A 19925-nucleotide genomic window follows, 5' to 3' on the forward strand; every position below is an offset into this window, starting at 1 on the left:
CTCTCTAGTGCTAGGACTAATTAATGACCACCCCGCATAAAGTACTTATAACATAGCAGCCATCATGTCACAGAGCCCACAGTTTTCTGTGGAGCCATACAATTATGGCACAAAAAGGGACCTGGAATTACCTGGAGTCCTATGTGTACCCCATCTTGCCATGGGCCAACAGCAGGAGAATGTAATGATTGTGAGTGAGTGTGATGGTACATATTTATAATCCTAGCACTTGGGAGGCTGAGACTGGTGGATGGTAAGTTTGAAGCCATCCTGGGCTTCATACCAGGAGCCTGTCTGCTAAAAAGCCAAGTTACTGGATCAGATCCTAGGTCCTGATCCTGTTACCTGCTGACCATGTGTGGCCTCATTACCACCACCACTACTATCATCATTAGTGTATACGTATGCACTTATACATACGTCCATGCAGACGCCAGAAGTTGATGTTGGGAGTTTTTCCTCAATTACTCTCCACTGTATTTTCTAACATAGAGGGCTGGAGAGACGGCTCAAATCTACTTCCGAGCCCAGGTGCCTCTCCTGCAAACTGCTAGCCAAACTTAGTTTGCTGGGCTGTCTAGAGCCCCAGGGCACAACAAGCACTCCACAGTGAGGGCTGATGAGGATCAACCCACCCCAGCCAGAAATGGGATGAAGCGAGGTGATTGGGGGCAACAACTCCCCACATGGGAGTGAAGGAAGAGAGAGGAAACAGTGTTCTGGGTGAAGGAATACTTCCCTAGAGAAAAGGTTGTTGAGCTCCTGGAACAGGGCCAGGGTTTTGTCACACACCAGGGTCACAGAATATACAAGGACTTATTGGGAAGGGTGCAGCTGAGGGGTTCAGTGCCATGGGTAGCTGAAGGTCCCTGGCAGTGTAGACACGCAGTGAGTGTTTTCAGTCTCAACAGTCCTAACATTTGGGGTCAGACAACTCTTGCCACAGGGGTTTGGCAATATCCTTGACTTCTACCTACCAAAGCCACCGTTATCCGCTCCCCTAACCCATGTTCTAACAACCAGAAATGTCTTCAGAATTTGCCAAACGCCCTCCAAAAGACAAAAGTCACCTCTCACCAAGAATCACCAGTGTATAAGAAAGGGATGGAGGGATTGAGGAGGGAAGGAAGGTCTGGGAGGTCACAGCAAGGTGGCCATATCTAGGCAGAGGGCAGAGATGGTCTCTATAAGCACTGGTGACTCAGCAGAGACACAGGGAAAACCCAACACAAGGGTTGAATGACCATAGGCCACACAACTTCTAAGGTCAAGGACCCGGGACCCAAGCTGTTAGGCAAAGCCTTCTGATCTCCCCTCCCCACCCGATGGGTCCCTCCCCTACTGCCAGGCTTTTGGCAGTCCCATTCCCATTAGGAGGCATCCAGTCTTTTCTCTGACTTCCCTTAATCCTGCCAACCACTGAGCTATGGGTTCAGGGAGGCTAAGTGGCTGGCCTAGGCCAGACAGAACTGGCTGGAGCAGAGCCAGGATTTTAAATTTCTCCCAGAGCCCCAGCTTCTCTGTGCACTCCAGTTCCCAAGCACACTAGTTCATGGAGACTGCGGACAGCACTGAGCCGGTAGGGCTGTCCTGACACTCCGTTCACCTTCTGTAGGAGTGCTGTACAGAGGGCAGGGCAACCAGAGGCAAGATGGCTGGTACAGGTGCCTCGTCTCCATGAGGGGCTACATATGCAAAATGACCTGACTCCTGACCCACAGTTTCACACAGCAACAAAACGGAGGAACCGATTGGTCCCCAAAACAATCTTGGACATAGAGAAGGTGTGAGCTTGCTTGGCTCCAGATGGACTAGGAACCTAGAAAGAAGCTGCAGGTAGGAGTGATGAGCAGCCCCTTTAACTCTCTATGGCCACCCACCTATACAGACAGAGTCTGGGAGAGGGGCTTGCAGAGCTGGTCAGCCGCAGAACCAACAACAGCAGCAGCAACTCAACTCCCATGTCAAGGCCTGCCAGCCAGAACACAGTTAGACCCTGCCTCAAACAAACATGATGCATCCCTAAAGCCACCTGCTGTACCCCTTACAGATTTGAGGCACAGAGGTCCTCCCCACCTTTTAATAAATCTAGAGAGTTCTCCCAAGGTGCACAGCTAACCTTAGACCCCAAAGGGAAGAGAATATGGATGGACATGAAGGAGGGCCAAGGCTCACAAGCATTTCACAATGCTCCCATCCCAAGACTTCCTCGAGGTCAATCCTGGAAAGCTAGATGTGGAAGCCTGGCCTGGTACCACCTGTAGAGGCCATCTGGAGTCAGGCCCTGGCCCAACACCCTGGTGAGAATGTGGCCAGCACTCTGAACAAAGGGTGCCAGCAAGGCCATTCAAAGAGGCCCTTCAGCCACCACTGCTCCCCCACACACAAGATAGGGGTCTAGGATGGCATTCATCACACATGAGGTGCTTATCACACACTCCAACATAGGTGCACCCAGTCAAAGCTGGACAGAGGGAGAACTCCCTTCTGCTTAGGCCCCCAGAGGATTTAGATCCTCAGAGAGCAGCAGCTCCCAACAGAGCGGAAGGTGGGCACAGCATAAAGGCAACAGTACCCATGCCAGCACAGGCAAAAGGTTCACACAGCATGGCCCTACCCCTTATCTCACAATTCCATCTCAGACAGGGAAGTCAGGGAACCAGAGTTTACAGCTGGCCAAAGGAAAGACCAAGGGTCAACTTGGTCAAACACAAACAGGAGTCAATCTGGACCTGGCAGTCAGCATAACTGAGGCAACACCACAGAAAAACAGGAAGTCCTGCCCCCAAGGAGGTAGACCACGGAAGCAGAGACAGTGGCCTTTCTGAGTGACCTTAGGCTGTACCTCTCCAACCACAAGTTTCCACATCCCTTCTGCTGAACAGGGGTCAGGACAGGACATTGTGTAACAGCAGGTGCCAGACTATGTGTCAAGAGCTGCACACACATGCACACACACATCCTGAGACCTCACACTTAGGCCAGACTCAGAGAAAGGGACAGCCCTGGTCACACCGTAAATGAGGATCAGTGGAATCAGGAACCTAGCTTGCCCAGTTCTCAATCCCTACTCTCGCCTATCCTACTACAGCAAGGCTTTCACAGGCTGGAATGGGGTGGGGATGAGAGCAGACATAAGCTCACTCCAGAACCTTCTGGCAGGAATGAGGAACCAGAAGATCCTGATCTTATGTTACTTATTTCTGAGCACAGTTATCTCACTACATTGTTATGGCTTAGTCATTATCTCCTGGGTTCAAGCAGCCTTCCTGCCTCAGTCTCTGGAGTAGCTGGTTCTACACACCACTGCACCCCATAGAGAAACACCAAGTTGTTTACAGGGCATGGTGAGCTACCTGATGTTAGGCTCGAAACTGGACTACATGGTTGCTTTACTTGTGTTCTACAACAGCACCTGATCATCTGGAGGCACAGATGGGGGACACTGAGGTCCTGGGGCAGCTGCACAAGATAAGGGCTAGGATCCAGGTGTCTCTCCCATTCTGTCTTCTACCCTTGCACTCGGTAGAGCTGTGATACCAAGGCCACCCCGGCTATTTTCTGTAGCAATCCCCGGCAGTCACCTTAGTCACCTTAGCCACACTGCACCTTCTGCTACAGAAGTCCTGGGGCTGCCTTGAGGGTGACAGTGTTCAGAAAGGGGCATGCAGGTAAGAGCCAGGAAGGCCTGTGCATCCCCTGCCCATTGAGGCTTACTGAATGGAAGACTTCATACTCAAAGGGTCACAGACTCTGTCCCCTGGGGAAGAGGAACCCTACAACGACTAATTAATGACCACAGTGCCCATATCTGTACATTCTCTCTACCCAGGACAGAAGTGATTTTCATTCTCTAAGGAGCAAAACATGAGGCAGCTGGGTGCTACTCCTGAGGGCACAGGGGCAGCACCAAGGATGACCCAGGAGGCTTGCCATCTCATTCCAGCAACTCCAAGACTCCCAACTCAATCTCTGCAGTTACCAAGCAAACTCTCCCTCCAGGCCAACAAGACTCAAAAAGGCTGAGATGTCAGCAATCTGCTTAAAAAGACATTAGGGCAAACTCAGATTTCAAAAAGGCAACACATCCAGAAGACAGGGCGCTCCCAGAGGGATGAGACCTTCTCCCTGTGTCCTCCCAAAGCAGCCCCAGGCTGCATTCCAGAAAGCCACATCTAAGGGAGGGGTTGTACTTCCTGGGAGCCTCCCCAGAGGTTCATGATAGTACATGCTTTATCCATCAGTATCCTGCCAGAACCCAAGTGGTGGGGATGCCTACCCAGCCAGGGCTTTCCCACGCCCCAGTAGAGAGCCAGGTCAGCTGCAGCTGGAAATCTGCTAAATATATATCCTCTGCCATTGCAGCTTACCAAGCCCTGCCTGCTGGGCTGTGAGAGTCATCCCCAACTACCTGAGCCTCCTTGTGGATCTAGGATCACCCTGGAGGCTTCCAAGTCAAGCCATACAACCAGAGCAAAGTTCTGTCCCCAGATCCCCAAATCCCAGACTCTCCTCCTCATCATTACTATCCCCAGAGCTGTCCCAAGGGCCATACATAGCTAGAGACCCAGTGACTTACCCAAGTAGATGTCTCCAAAGGATCCACTGCCGATCTTTCGGCCCAGGCGGTACTTATTTCCCACACGCAGCTCCATGCTTCACCCTTGTAGCAGGAGAAGCAGAAACAGGTCAAAGATGGGACCTCGAGCACCTGAGGGCCTGGACCCTTCCCCCACCGGAGGCTGGCATTCTCCCTCCCACAGTCTGGGAAGCAATCTGGCTTCACTTTGCTCGAGGGCAGCCAGGTGTCAGGTAGCCCTCATGCCCACACACCTGGGCAGGGCTGAGGCAGGTTTACAACAGGCCTCACTTAGTCCAGAAAAGGTGGTATCAGAGCCAAGGCCCAGGAGGAGAAAGTCAAGCAGACCCTCCAATGTGAGCCTCCTCTGAGGGAGGCTGGTTACCATGGGCTAAAGCCCTAAAGGAACTTGATCAAGGACAAAGGGATGCAGGGAAGAGCCAGGAGACCCAAGTCTTGCATCTTGGGCTCAGCAGTGGTGTTTCATCTACATGCCCTCTACAGGCATACACTCTAAAGGACCCCAGGGAGGTCCTGGGCCCCAGAGGAGCAGACCATCCTGAAAATCAAAGCCACTACCAACAAGTTCCAACTTCCAGGGACGAGAAGGGAAGGGCCCCACAGAGTCCCTCAGTACTGAGACTCCCGAGGGCACAGGGTACCCACCTCTATCCCTGCCCCTGAGCAGCTCGCTAGGCTGGACTGTTCCAGTAGGCCCCATACAAGAGGGTCTGATCTCCATTCGTAAAGGGAAGGCAAGGTCCCTCACAATGCTTCCCAGGTTCTACTCACGATGTAGAGAACTGTTTCTAGGCCTCTCTGCACACATCTCTTTGGGTGAATTCCCATACAAGCTACTTTGAAGACAAGGAGGGAGGGTTTCCTGGTAGAGGTCCCTGCTACAGCAGATTTAAAAGTCACTAGTCCCTGTAGGGCTGATCTGAGCAGCCCCCTCCTTCCTGATGTGTCAAGCCCATGGATAGCAAGAATTGAGCCACCATGGCAGGACCCCTTGTACTGGCCTGGTAGAGGTCTGGGTACCTGTATTTCAGGCCAGAAAAGAGAAGACTCAAAGACTGGGGTCAGTTTGGGCTGCCAGAAGATAGATGGGAAGGCAGGGGAGGGCAAACTATGAAATGGGGGAGAAGTGGTCCCTGAGACCTCGCTTGTTTACAAATGAGCTAATGTGAGCAAGCAAGAGGGGACTCCTTTAGAAGATGGGAACCCAAGCCTGGAGTGGCCTTGCCACCACCATCCAGCAACAAGTCAAGAGCAGAATATCAACAAGGAGCAAACAGGAATCAGGCTAGCCTACCTGGTGGCCTCCTACCCAGAACTTATTCACTCCAGGCTTGAGAAGTAAAACCAGAAGGTAAGACAGTAGCTGTGCTGGATTGCTTGGGGGCCCAATTCTTCCCTGTGCCAAGCCTACCCCCAGCTGCCAGGCCTAGAAGGATGCCAGGAGATTCATTAGGGCTCCTTGATTCAGCCTAAGAGCTAAAAGGTCCAAGCCAGGAGCAACACTGCAGCCTCATTCTAGTTCCCAGAGAGCCACCACAGCCCTTCGCCAGCCACAAGGAAGTAGCTGCCACTGATTGCCAGCCAAACTCTGGGCTTTCCATCAAGGGCCTTTGCCCACATGGCTGGCCTGGACTCAGCTCAGTTGCCCTGGTTGCCAACAGCAGAACCGCACATCTTCTGAAAACCCACCAGCCTGGCACCACAGGTTCACACATAGTTCAGTTTTTTAAGTGCATCCGCCAAGGGAAGACGGGAGCAGAGGCTCGCACTCGTGATCCCTATGGAAAAGGGGGGAGCTGGGTGTGTACTTACAAACACCCCCCCCCCAAGCCGGGTTTCCACCAACGCCAACTCAGAGACCACACATGGCAGCTGGGAAAGCCACAGGTTAGGAAAGGAACATAAATATACTGCATCCTATATTATATAAACACCCATGCCAGGTTATATAAATACCAGTGCCCTCTGTCTGGGTGTCTTACATAAATATACTGCACATGACCCCCACAAGCCCCTCTCCACTGTCTACACAGAAAGGAAGAGGGCTACAAATGCTCAACCCTGCAGGACTCCACCAATGCCAGGGTATACCCACCCTGGAGAGCCAGAGTCTTAGAGAGTTTAGCCTGTTCCAACCCTCCTCCACTTAAAAGCCCCTCACCCAAGAAGAACTTCTTTGGGGGCTTCCTCAGGCAATCAGGTTAGCTTTCCTATTATTCACTCCCTCTCCCCTATGGGAAGGATGGGGGGCACAGTAAACAAAGTTAAAAAAAAAAAAAAAGGTGGCCATGAGGAGTCAAGACTTCTCAGCTGGTTAGAAAAATTACTAACTATAACCAGTCTGGCACATAGGCAGTGCCCCCTAAACACACCACCCGCCTTCCCCAGAGCCAAGACCCTGGTTAATGAACCAGTTAAAAAAAAAAAAAAAAAAAAAAAAAAAACAAAATACAAAAAAAAAAAAAAAAAAAAAAGACAAAAAAAAAAACAAAAAAAACTAAACCTAGGAAAGGCGTCCCAAACACAAGTATTCATCGGAACTGTACCCTTTCTCTCCAGAACCCCTTCCCAGGGGAAGGTTACGCCATAAAATATGTGGGAAAACTCTGGGCAAAGTAGGGGGAGGGTGCAGGCCTAAGTCGGAGCCCTGGCTCTGCCCAGGCACCCAGCTTCCCAGAGGCGTGCAGCACAAGGCTGTCTCACACACCGCAATGAGAATCCAGGCGATAAATAATCCCCTCCCTTCTTCTTGCCACAAAGGAAAACAAAGCCGGTGGCCTGGGTGACCACGCACCCCATCACTTAGGACCCCCGGTACCCCCACCCGCTGATCCGGAGCCCAAGGCACAGAGAAGGGGCCGTAGCCGACCCAAAACCCATGCGCCCCCGAGACCCCGGCCAGGCCCCTGCTGCTGGTCACCCGCCACCCCAGCCCGGGGCCGCCTCCGTGCAGCTGGCGGCCTGCAAAGCGCACGTCCCCTCCGCGTCCCCGGCCGCGCCTTTGTCCTCACGGGCGGCGCCCCCAGCCCAGTGCGGACGCGCGTGTCCGCCCCGCGCTCGCGCAAAAAGAAAACACAAAGAGGCGGAGGGAGCCCCGCTTCCCCGGCCCCCGATGCTCACCGCGCCGGGGCAGCCCGCCGGGGCGGATGCCAAAGGATTCGCGGGGCCGCGGGCGCGCCAGCCTCTCCCCGGCCCGCTGCGCTGCGCTCGGCCCGGCCGGGCTCAGGCTCTGCGCTCCACCGCCGCTGCCGCCTCCCGCCGCCCGCCCCCGCCGCCGGCTCGCGCGCTCCCGGCCCGCGCGCGCGTCCCCGTGGCTCCCATTGAGCCCCGGGCCCGCCCGCTGATGTCATCCCCCGCCCGCCGCCGCCGCCCCGGAGGATTTAAAGGGCCCGCAGCCCCCGGGAGCGCGCGCTGACGCTGCCACTCTGTATGAGGAGGAACACAAAACTCGTATTTCCTACACTCCGACCTTTTTGTCCTATCTCCAGCCAAAGCTGCAGCTCCCAGGAGGCTGGCTAATACACCTAGCACTGAAAAAGAGATTTGGGACTCAGTCTCCCAGAGGCTGGGGAGAATACTGGCCAGGAGCTTTGGGGATAGAGATGGAGAGGCATCAAGGACCGGAGAGGTAGCCAAAGAAAACTCGGGCAGACCCTTTTCTTTGCTCCCTGCCACTCAGCTCCACTGTGGCAGGCCCTCAGATCCCAAAGTAGTCTCGCCCATTGAGTCCCCTGCCCCCACCAAACACACGTGAGTCAGGGGGCCCAGAGTTGCTCATTCAGACATGTCATCCTCCAGACAAGGACTGGGTTTCCTTAATAGCAAACGAGGAAGAAGGATCATACATTCCTCAGGTCAAGGGAGAGTTAATGAAGGCTTCCCACCAGCTTCTAACACAGCCATGAAAGGTCCCAGCACAAGGCTATTAAAATGATGATATATACACTGGGTCAAGCAAAGCTCCAAATTATGACACACCTACATTCTCTTACATACAACTGTGACTGTGGACACAGTACCTCTGATCACCTCATCCCATCCCGGAAGCACACCTCTTAAAGAGTTACTTCATAATAACCTCAACTTCTCCCCAAGGCTGAGGGATTTAAACCAGATGCTCCCCAAATTGCTGGGAGCCCTATAGACCAGGCCTCTTCACAAGACACAATACTTTGGCCCAGAGAGGGCAAGAGGTGTGCCCAGGCCCACACAGCTGAGCAAGATGGCGGTGTTCTTCTGGTGGTCCTGGAGATGCTGACCAGAGGCAGAGAGTGCAGAGGAGCTGCCTCCAGAAGGACCCTGTGGTGGTAAACTGGACACTGGCTCTATGTACCACCTTTGCCCAGGCAGGGACCATCAGCCAGATGGTCAGTTGAGCTTGGGCCTGCATGGCTTTGTTTTTTTGTCTGTTGATTCCCAATTGACAGATTTTGTATTACAGGCCCACATTCCTGACTTCTCTTGAAGCCTTGGTCACTCTGGCCACAAATCCTCAGCAGAGGCAGCTGGCCCAGGCAGCAGTCAGCCCCTGAGGCCAGAGCCCAGGCAGTGGCACCCTGGCAAGACTGAACTTAACACAGCATGCACCAATGTGTCCTGTCTTCACTACCCCCAAACCTTCCAACCTGACACAGCTTTCCCAGTGTGGGCCTGCTCTTCTTTAGGGAGCTAGCTCATTTAACCCTTTCTGGTGAGGATAACAGGCATTCATTCCAGGGTTTCCAGAAAGGGAATGGGGTCTCCTTGGTGTTCACTGACCAGCACAGGTCAGCCTGTCTGGAGACTGGAACCCATCCAGCTCTACCTAAAGCCACTCTCCTCCCGCTTCCTGGACATTGCATGCCCTTTGGAACAAGACTTCTATCTGCAGTGCACGGCCCCAGCTTCCCGTCTTCATCCTGTCATCCATCCCCCATCCCAGGATGCGTAGCCTCCCACTATGGAACTTGTCATGGGTATCCCGGCTATCCAGGCATACTGATTTGAAGTGCTTAAGCGCTGCTAGATCTAATATACACCCCAGACCTGCTGAGGTACTAGGTAGCTGGACCCTCCTATATTCCTTCCCAGATCTGCTCCCCCGGAAGGATGCTCTTCCACACAGTTGTCTGTTGACTGATCCTCTTCCTTCCTACACCCCCATATGTCAAGATTTGAGTCCTCTACACAGCTCTGCAGCTGAGTGCTAAGGGGAGACAGCAGAAGAGAGGGAAGGACAGAAGACTGCTCTCAAGCAGAAATTCTGCCTAATCCTAGCAGCCAAGGTCTGCCTTCGATTTACTCTGCTTTACCTCTCAAATATCCCTCCTGTTCAAATCCCAACTTTCAAGCCCAAAGGCATCCCCAGCCACCTCCAATTCACCCACAAGATGCAGGCAGGCAAGCCCCAGCTTGCCAGGGGCCACACTAGCTTTTTACAGTTCTGTGTTGCAGGAACAACAGCTTCCCCTACTCCTTTCCAAACTGGACATTTCACACCCCTCGGGACCACAGGGCACTCCCAAGCACTGGGATCAGGCACAGCCCCGAACATGCAGCACAGTATAGATGAGCCTAGGACCTCACAGAGAAGCTGGGTTCTTGACTGTGCACATTCTGGCTTACCAAGTGTTCAGGATAGTCCTAAAAATGGCCTTCCCCTGCATGTCCCTGCCTGCTGCATTCTTGACGATGGTTCCTCTGTTATGAGCCCTGGCCATTCAACTGCCTGGCACACTTCCCTGAGAACCAAACACTCACTCATGCACTTCCCTGGGACTCCATGCTCAGTCCTTTCAAGAAAGAGCTTCTTTGTCTCCTGATTTCAAATTCTATTGCTGGCCTGGCAAGGTGGCTTTTTAAATAAAGTACTTGCCCCACAGAAAGCCTGAGGACCCCAAGTTTGATCCTCAGAAGGCATGTTAAGATAGAGAAAGGCTGGGTCTGTGGTGGTGCACACCTTTAATCCAAGCACTCAGGAGGCAAAGACAGACAGGTCTCTGTGAGTTCGAGGCCAGGCTGATCTACAAAGCAAGTTCCAGGACAGACTCCAAAGCTACACAGAGAAACCCTGCCTCTAAATAAATAAATAAATAAATAAATAAATAAATAAAAAGGCAGGAGAGAACAGATTTCATAGGGTTGCCCTCTGACCTCCACATGAATTCCGTGGCATGATATACCCCCACCCACATATCACTGAACAAAATCTAAAAACAATTGTATAAAATTCCATTCCAGCCCCCAGACCCCGTGGGGTTACCATCTCTCCTGCATTCCACTGCCCACTGACACTCACGCTGTAACATACTCTGGGTGCCACATTATTGTTCATCTCTGTCTCCCATTTAGAGGACTAAGGTGCACAAAAGCAAGGAGTCAGTGCTATTTTGGGTTCTGCTAAATTGTGAATATCTATAATAGTGTCTGGCACCTGGGAGGCATTTAACAAACAGCTGGTGATCGAAGGAGTGTGAAGAGGCCTCTGCCCTCCTGTCAACCAAACATGAGGTGCTGGCCCCTGGTTTCAGGCCCTAGCATCAGACCAACCACATTGCTAGCCTTGACTCATGAAACACTCACATCCACCCTGGGAGAACACAGTAACCTGCCACAGTTTCCTCACCCAGGCCTGTGAAGGGCTAGGCCCTTGGCACCCTCCTTCTGGCTCATGCTTCATACTGTCCAGTAGTGAAGCAACTCCGGAGCTGTGGAGATACATCGGCACTTGCAGCTGAGCCTGGCAACCTGCATCTGGTTCCTGGGACCTATGTAGTGACGGGTAAGGAAAAGTTCCTCTGTCCTCCAGAAATGTGCCATGGCAAGCACACACACGCACACACACGCACACACACAATAAATAGATGTCAATTTAAAACACTAAAGTGACTAGAGAGACTGCTCAGCATTTCTCCAGATCTCATACACATAAAAATTTTTTAAATTGAGGGGCTAGAGATGGCTCATCAGTTAAGAGCACTAACTACTCTTCCAGAGGTCCTGAGTCCAATTCCCAGCAATCACATGGTGGATCACAACCATCTATAATGAAATCTGGTGCTCTCTTCTGACACGCAGGCAGAACACTGTATACAAAATAAATAAATAAATCTTTAAGAAAAATTTTTTACTTAAAAATAAATATTTTAAGACAGGCAGTAGTGACACATGCCTTTAATCCCAACACTCAGGAGACAGAGGCCGGTGGATCTCAGAATTCAAGGCCAGTGAGGTCTATAGAGCAAGTTCCAGGACAGCCAGAGCTACACAGAGAAACCTGTCTCAAAAAAGTAAATAATAAATAAAGAGAACTGCAGTTCCCTTTACTCCCCCTCCACTGACTTTGACCCCTACAGACCTATATCTAAGGAGGGTAGGAATCTGACTAGGGAGCTGGATAAAAGAGTCCCTTGGATTTTAAGAGGATGGCTTCTGGGAGGAAAGCAAACCTTCCTAGAGCTTCAGAGGCTGAGGCAGGAGTGAGTTTGATCTACACAGTAAGTTCCAGACCAGCCAGGACTACATGGTGGACAGACCCTATCCCAAGCAACAATAACAAAACCAAGAGACTGGAGAGGCAGACTAGTAGTTAAGAGCTCATATGTCGCATATTTAAAAAACTCATGTCAAACAGCCCATAACCCCCTTAACCCCAGCCAGGGGGATCTAATGCCTTTTCCAGCCTCCATGGGCACCTGCACCCATGTGCATGCTACTCCCCACCCCATGCACATAATTAAAACAAAACAAAACAAAACAAAACAAAACAAAAAAAGCTGTCTTCAAATGCTAAACCTTACATTTTCTACCAGGCAAGTTCCTTAAAGCCTCCTCACTGGGATTAAAAATCCACAAAAATTGCCTGGTGGTAGGGGTGGCACACACCTTTGATCCCAGCGCTTGGAAGGCAGAGGCAGGTGGATCTCTGTACATTCAAAGCCAGGCTGATCTACAGAGCGAGCTCTAGGACAGGCAGGGTTACACAAAGAGACCCTGTATTGAAAAACAAACAACAAATAAATAAATCCTCAAAAACAACTTTGCCCAGAAGAAAGCTTGAGTAGGAAGCAGTAGCTACTTTTTCTGCTCTTAGGAAAGCTGACTTAAATAAATCTGGGCCTCTGACCTAGGTTTCCTTTTAGTGCTGTAGCTATATCCTGGTCATTTCCTGCTTCCTTCATCCTTCCTCTGGAGGACCACTGCCTGTCCCTTCAAGGGTGGACCAGATTGGAAGGCTGCAGGTCTAGTTGTACTCACTTGAACCAATGGTGTCGCCCTCCTTACTCTGAGCCTCTGAGGCACCAGCAGGCAGCCCCTGGGTGTCTCCCCAGTCCCCTGAAGTATACAGCTCATTGATGTCCTGAGGAGTTCCCCCAGGAGCCACCATCCTGTGGATGCTGCCTAACTAATCAATGGAGCGCCAGCTCCCAGTGCATAGAGGATACTCGAACCTCTGCTTACCTCTGTGTTTTTCCAGTCAGGCCAGGTCTTTCCTTTAACACTCAGGCTGCTGGGCAATAATCCTACAAACTACCCAGGTTGAGGAGGCGGAGCTGCATGAGACCTAGGTTTGAGTACCTTCCAGTGTCTGGATAGCAGTGGAATCTTGTAGATTTCAAGTCTCCCTCTGGGGGCGGAGTGAAATGACCTGCACAGGTGCTCAGTCTCCCTGCCCTGTGCCCTGAAGTGGGGCTGGATGGGAACCATCTCTGTGGTTCCGTGTTAGCAATTTCTCTGAGTATGCGTGAGCCTGGGCTCAGCGGGAAAGGGCTCTCCCATGACATCCCCCTCCTCAAAACTGAGCTGTCCTCTCTACTTCATCCCCACTTAACTCTGAGTCTTGCCACCAGCCCCTGCTTTTCACTTGAACACTTTAACTGCTGGACAGCTGTTCATAACCTTCCTCTGTTACTAATATACCTACAGATGTAATCCACATTCTAGGTTGCTGCAGTGATCTGGCTTCTAAGTGACTCCCCCATCTCACACCTCACACACAGATCTTTTTCATTTCATCATAACACAGGTCTTTGCCTAGAGGGCTGAAATGCCCCAGACTCTTCAATGGCTACCTGTACCAGCAGCACATCACCTCCTCTCAAGACTTTCCTGCACACACAGCTGAATCTATGGAGTGGAACCTAGGACCTTGCAGAGCTATAGCCTTAGCCTTCTTTTGACTTTTTTTTTTTTTTTTTTTTTTTTTTTTTTTTTTGAGGCAGTCTCAAAAGGTTTGCCCAGGCTGGCCTTGAATTTATAATCCCCTGTCTCTTGAGTACCTGGAACTCGCTCTGTGGATCAAGTTGGCCTTGAATTCAGAGATCCACCTGCCTCTGCCTCTCGAGTGCTGAGATTAAAGTTGTGTTTCACCACACGCCCATCTACATTTTTAAGATATTTTATGTCTATAAGTGTTTTGCCTGTATGTATGTATTATCTATAAAGGTTTTGGGCCACTGTGTAGAATCTGGAAACTGAACCTGTGTCCTCTGCAAGAATAATAAGTGCTCTTAGCTGTTGAACTATTTCTCCAGCTCCCAAACACATGGTCATAAGTAGGCTTCTTCTCTGACCTTTAAAAGACAACCTGTGCCTGGCATTGGTGGCACACACCTTTAACCCCAGCAATCTGAAGGCAGAGGCTGGTGGATCTCTGAGTTCAAGGCCAGCCTGGTCTACAGAGACAGAGCGAGTTCTGGGACAGCTAAGGCTACACCAAAGAAACCCTGTTTTGAAAAACAAAAAGAACGTGCTTTATTTTCTTCACACAATTAAGACCGGCTGAAAGATGGTTTCCCATGTCCTTGAACATAAACTGCAAGAGAGAAACCCTGGGGCTGGACAGGTAGTTAAGTACAATGCACAAAGTTCATCTAGAAGACGGGAGCTGAGCTCCCAGCAACCATGCTGGGCAGCTCACCACTGTCTGTCACTGCAGCTCCAGGGGATCTGACGCCTCTGGCCTTCAAGGGCACCTGAGTTTAAGAGCATTTAGTTACATGAGTGCATGTGTGTGCATGCATATACACACATATATTTAAAATGACAAAATTTTCAAGAGGTAACCCCCTACCCCATGAATGCCTACAAATGCCCCCATAATGAGACAGTCTGGGTGAGATCTGGACAGTGAAGGTAGACACACCCACCAGGGCCAGTCTGTATCTCAGTCTTCCTTCAGGGGCTCCCTGTGGCTCTTCCCTTCTCCCAGTGGCTGTCATCCTGTTCCACTGAGCTAGAGGTAGGCAAACCTGAACTACTCAGCAGCTGTGGGGTCTCCTTCAGGGTAACAGTTCCTAGAGGGCCCAGGAATAACCAACACAAGAAACTAAAATCTCAGCCGGGTGGTGGCACACACCTTTAAATCCAGTACTCAGGAGACAGAGGCAGGTAGATCTCTGAGTTCAAAGCCAGCCTGGTCTACAGGGAGAGTTCCAGGACAGTTTCCAACGCTACACAGAGAAACCCTGTAGCAAAAAAAAAAACCCTAAAATTTCCCTCAGACCCCAAAGACCTTTTACTGAACCCACAGCTCAACCCCACCTCCTTACACTTTGCCTGTCACCTCCCTGTCCCTCTTGGATCCTCCAGCAGCCATTCAGCACAATGTCCCTTGTTTGTATGGCTGTCAACAGTCTCCAAAAACATGCTTCTCCCACCTCTGGGACGTGAGGAGGCCCTCCCTGGGGCGTACAACCACTTATTATCTGGGGCTGGGGTGAAGATGATGAACCCTCTTCCTCAGCACCTTGTGACTTGTGTCCTGGCTGTGTCACATGCCTGTCCACAAACACTTCCTGATGGCAGCTCCTCTGAGGAGTCTGAGAGACTTCACCCAGACTTCAAGATCAGCTATAGGTCCTCTTGCTCAGTCCCAGAGCATTCCATGACACCTACTGCCAGGCTAGTGTGAGCTCCACCCACCCCCCAGTGTTCAGAGTGCTCTAAAGTCGTGGACTCAAGGACACTCACCTCAGGCTCCTGAGTGTCTATACTGCAGGTAGACCATCATATCTAGCCACATTTGTTATCTTTTTCCTCGAGACAGGATCCCTCTATGTAACAGCCTGGCTGTCCTGGAACTCACTCTGTAGACCAGGCTGGCTGATAACTCACAGAGATCCACCTATCTCTGCCTCCCAAGTGCTGGAATTAAAGGTGTGTGCCACCACCGCTGCACCACCACCACCCAGCATTTTTGTTCTTAAACTTAAGTGAAACACTGCCCAAATACAGCTCTGACATGTTCCCACAGTCAGCTGCCCTCTAAAATCCTACCTACAGAGACTCTGTGGACTTGACAGTATAGTGGGAAGGAGGAAGGAGGGATTTAAGTGGTGGAGGGGGCAGGAGTCTAGGGAAATAACCCAGCAAGCTGTACATCATCCGCTTCCTACTTTTGGGAAGCCCATCAGCTGACACCCCTGACCCACTCGCATGCTCTCCTCAGGTGGGTGCAGATGGTCATACTCTCCAACAGCCCCGGGACTCTGAGGGGAGGGAACATCTAATAGATTGTTCAGAACAGCTGTGACTCTTGTGTGAAGGATGAGGCGTGTGAGTGCCAGAGTTACCAAGTACAGGATAGACAATGTGCCTGGCAGCTCCTTGGGTATTTCTAATGCATTTGGTTTAATTCCACAGCAGACCTATGGGTGGAAGGTAACTGTGTGTGTGTGTGTGTGTGTGTGTGTGTGTGTGTGTGTGTGTATATATATATATATATATATATATATATATATGGAAAAACTCAAGGTTCAGAGGGCTGAGTTTACATTCAGGAAAACTCTGAAAGACCAATGTGCTTCTATAGACCCACCTTGGAGCCTGGTGGGTCTCTGCTCCCTTGATACTCGACAGTAGGACCTGTTCCTGTTGTGTGAGGGCCCCACTGAAAGTCCCCTTGCCCTTCTTGACACAAGTCCACTCCCCAGAGATGCTGGTGATACTCAGTTAGCTGTGTCCCTCGAGTGTGGTGGTGCACACCTTGAGGCCCAACTCTCAGAAGGACTATCTTTGAGTTTCAAGCCAGTCTGGTCTATGTAGGGAGTCCCAAGCCAGCCAGGGCTACACGGTGAGATCCTGTCTTGGAAGGAAGGAAGGAAGGAAGGAAGGAAGGAAGGAAGGAAGGAAGGGAGAAAATATCATAAAAATACAAAATTAGATGTGTCCATGGTTGAGTCTCTGCAGCTAGCAAAAGCTGGTGAGCATAGACAGAAAGAAAACAGACAGAAAAAAAAACACAGCTTGTGTTATTATTCAGCTTCCAACTCGGTCTTCCAGATGTCTTTTATTCACATGCGTATGTAGGTACCTGTTCACATGTGTGTATATTCCAGTGGAGGCCAAGGGCTGTCACTGGGTGTCTTCCTTGATCACCTTCCACCTTATTTATTATTTTTAATTTCTTTTTGAGACTGGGTCTCTATGTAGCCTGGGCCATCCTGGAACTCCCTAGGTAGACCAGGCTGGCCTTGAACTTCTGCCTGCCTGTGCTGAGAACCTCATTTGGGGGCTGAAAGTCATCTTAATTTTTACATGGGGTCAGTCAGAAAACCTGGAATTCTCCAATTTGTCTAGACTGGCTCTGCCTCCTCAGCACTGGGAGCAGGGATGACAGCTGCTGCACCTGCCTTTTTCACATAAGTGCTGGGCTTAAACTCAGACCTCATGTTTAGCAACTAAGCCATGTCTCCAACCCCTAAGTATTCTATTGTAATATTTATAATGTATTTCTAACATGCTAAGAGCATATAAGTAAAAAGACATAAAATGCATGCTCAAAGTATTCTTACTGGGTTAGACAAGTATGACTAGACATGTATGTGAGGACATGGGTTCTTGGGTTCTCACTGGCTACTGCGAGGTCATGCTAGGAGGCTGAATTTAAACTATCTCCCCTGCCAGTCGGTGGTAGCACACACCTTTAATCCCAGCACTCGAGAGGCAGGCAGAGCTCTGAGTTCGAGGCCAGCCTGTCTACAGAGTGAGTAGCAGGACAGCCAGGACTGTTGCACACAGAAACCTTGTCCCAAAAACTAAAAAAATAAAAGATAAAAAGAATTTTTCCTAACCTTAGTTTCCTAGCCTTAGCCTGGTGAGATGACTCAGTGGATAAAAAGCCTGGTGCCTGGCTACATGAGTCCCATCCTTGGAACTCATAGTGGAAGGAGTGAACTAAGCCCTCAAGCCTTCTTCTAAGTACTACATGTATGCTGTGGTATGCACCCTTTCACACACACACACACACACACACACACACACACACACACTAAACAAACACATAAATAAATGCTATTAAAAATTGTGGGACTAGGGCATTGGTGGCGCACACCTTTAATCCCAGCACTCGGGAGGCAGAGGCAGGCAGATGGATCTCTGTGAGTTCGAGGCCAGCCTGGTCTACAGAGCAAGTTCCAGGACAGGTTCCAAAACAATACAGAGAAACCCCGTCTCAAAAACAAAACAAAACAAAACAAACAAACAAAATTGTGGGGCTAGCAAGGCAGTGATTGCACACACCTTTAATCTCAGTATTCAGGAGATGGAGGCAGGTAGATCTCTGTGAGTTTGAGGCCAGCCTGGTCTACAGTGAGTTCCAGGACAGTCAAACCCTGTCTTGAAAACAAAAACAAACAAACAGCAAACAAAAACAAAAACCAAAAAAAAAAAAAAAAGAAAGAAAAGAAAAGAAAGAAAGAAAAAGAAAAAAGGAAAAGAAAAGAAAACTTGGCTGGATATTAGACCAGATACTCTCAGAGGAGCCAACCAGAATAGAAACAGGGGCAAGCTGGTACTAGTTGGGCTGGAGTTGGGTCCTGGCTCCATTCTGGGCCAGTCCACTACTCTGTGCCTCAGTTTCCCCACCTGTAAGATGACAGTGTACCTGTTTTGGGTATTGCTCTGAGGGCTGAATGTATTCAGTGCTAAGGTGACTGCTTAGCAAACACAAGTCCCTGGATTCAATTTCCAGCACAAAAATAAACTACAGACCTGGGGATGGAGCCTGTGTGGTGAGCTGCTTGCCCAGCATGCAGAAAAGCTCTGGGTTCAAGCCCCAGCACCACATAATCCTGGCATGGAAGCACAGACCTGTACTCTAGCACGAGAGGATCGGGAGTTCAATGCCATCGTCAGCTGTATAGCAGGCTCAAGGCAAGCCCAGGCTACATCTCAATAAACACACTTGGTATTTCTGTAAAGGACACCAAGAAACAATCAGGTGAGAGACTTGCCAGGAGCATCGGTGGTTTATTGCTTTTATTTTGTTATTCTTTGTTTCTTGAGACAGGCAGTGCAGTCAAGGGAACCATGGAATTCTCAAGACCCTCCTGCTACTACCTCAAGTGCTGCTGATGTTATACGGACATGAACCCAGGGATGAGACCACCCACCCTAACCGCAGCTCCCCAGAGCCTCCGTCACTACTGAAAATGGTTAGTGAGCTCAGAGAGTGAGAAGCAGGGTGAGGTGGATTTTTGACCAGAAGTCAACTGGGCCTCTCAAAGGAGGAGGCCAGATCCATTTCACAGAGCAGGAAGTGGACACTCAACAGAGACTCCTATTTCTCTAAGTAAGCCTCAGCTGGTCCCAGGACAGTGGCGACTCTTCCTCTTCTCCCAGTCTAACTCTGAGATCCTGTGCGCAAATGCCACAGGAGCCCATGTGGAGGCTGTAGGTCAGAGCTCTCTCCTCCTACCATGTGGATCCAGGAGGCATACTCAGATCTTCAAGTCACTTACTTCCTATACCATCTCACCAGCACCCCATCCTCACCCCCCCCCACATTGGAATTTTCATTTATTTAGTTATTTTTGTTTTTTACAAGACAAGGTTTCTCTGTGGAGTTCTGACTGACCTGGAACTCACTCAATAAACCAGGCTGGCTTCAAACTCAGAAATCCACCTGCCTTTGCCTCCTGAATGCGAGTGCCACCTAGCCAATCCCTTAAAAACATTTTTAATGAGTTATTTTATGTGCATTGGTGTTTTGCCTGCTTCGGGTATCAGATCCCCTGGCACTGGAGTTACAGACAGTTGTGAGTTGGGAACTGAACCCTGGTCCTCTGGAAGAGCAGCCATCTCTCAGTCCCAGGGGGTGGGGGCTGTTTTTTAAGACAGAGTTTCATGTGTCTCAAGCTGGCTTCAAACTTAAAATGTAGCTGAGGATGATTTTGAACTTCTACCCAGTTCTGCCTCCACATCCAGTTCTGGGATTACAGACCAGTGCTATCATAGCCAGTTGGTGTAGTGCTAGGGATCATAGCGTTCTACCTAGCTTAGCTACTTCTAGCCTACCTCCTGGGTATTTTAAAGATGACACTTTAGCCCTTACTACAGCAGAGGA

The 19925-nt window shown here is 50.4% G+C and overlaps 2 protein-coding genes across 6 annotated transcripts in view; one reads left to right on the top strand and one right to left on the bottom strand.

Annotated features, from left to right (window-relative positions):
- The window catches only part of Csnk1e (casein kinase 1 epsilon), a 35526-nt gene that overhangs the window by 14473 nt on the left and 1128 nt on the right, over window positions 1-19925 (bottom strand). For 3 of the 5 annotated variants that reach the window (XM_051189381.1, XM_051189378.1, XM_051189382.1), the window contains exons 1-2: window positions 7721-7891; window positions 4580-4663 (exon numbers count right to left, since the gene is read on the bottom strand). In XM_051189381.1, the coding sequence (XP_051045338.1) occupies window positions 4580-4655 (76 nt within the window). In that variant the 5' untranslated portion in view covers window positions 4656-4663; window positions 7721-7891. Of the gene's footprint in view, window positions 1-4579; window positions 4664-5245; window positions 5268-7720; window positions 7892-19925 lie in introns of those variants that run through there. The other 2 variants (XM_051189380.1, XM_051189379.1) reach the window with 2 other exon arrangements.
- LOC127225615 (atherin-like) lies at window positions 7479-8015 on the top strand. The gene has a single exon (XM_051189102.1). The coding sequence runs from the start codon at window positions 7479-7481 to the stop codon at window positions 8013-8015; it is 537 nt and encodes a 178-aa protein (XP_051045059.1).

This window comes from Phodopus roborovskii, unplaced genomic scaffold (genome assembly GCF_943737965.1).
Source record: "Phodopus roborovskii unplaced genomic scaffold, PHOROB, whole genome shotgun sequence".
In the NCBI taxonomy this organism is placed as follows: Eukaryota; Metazoa; Chordata; class Mammalia; order Rodentia; family Cricetidae; genus Phodopus; species Phodopus roborovskii.

What these genes read in the sequence shown, in the direction of transcription:
- LOC127225615 (XM_051189102.1), top strand. Translation starts at nt 7,479, where the DNA reads ATGCGCCCCCGAGACCCCGGCCAGGCCCCTGCTGCTGGTCACCCGCCA.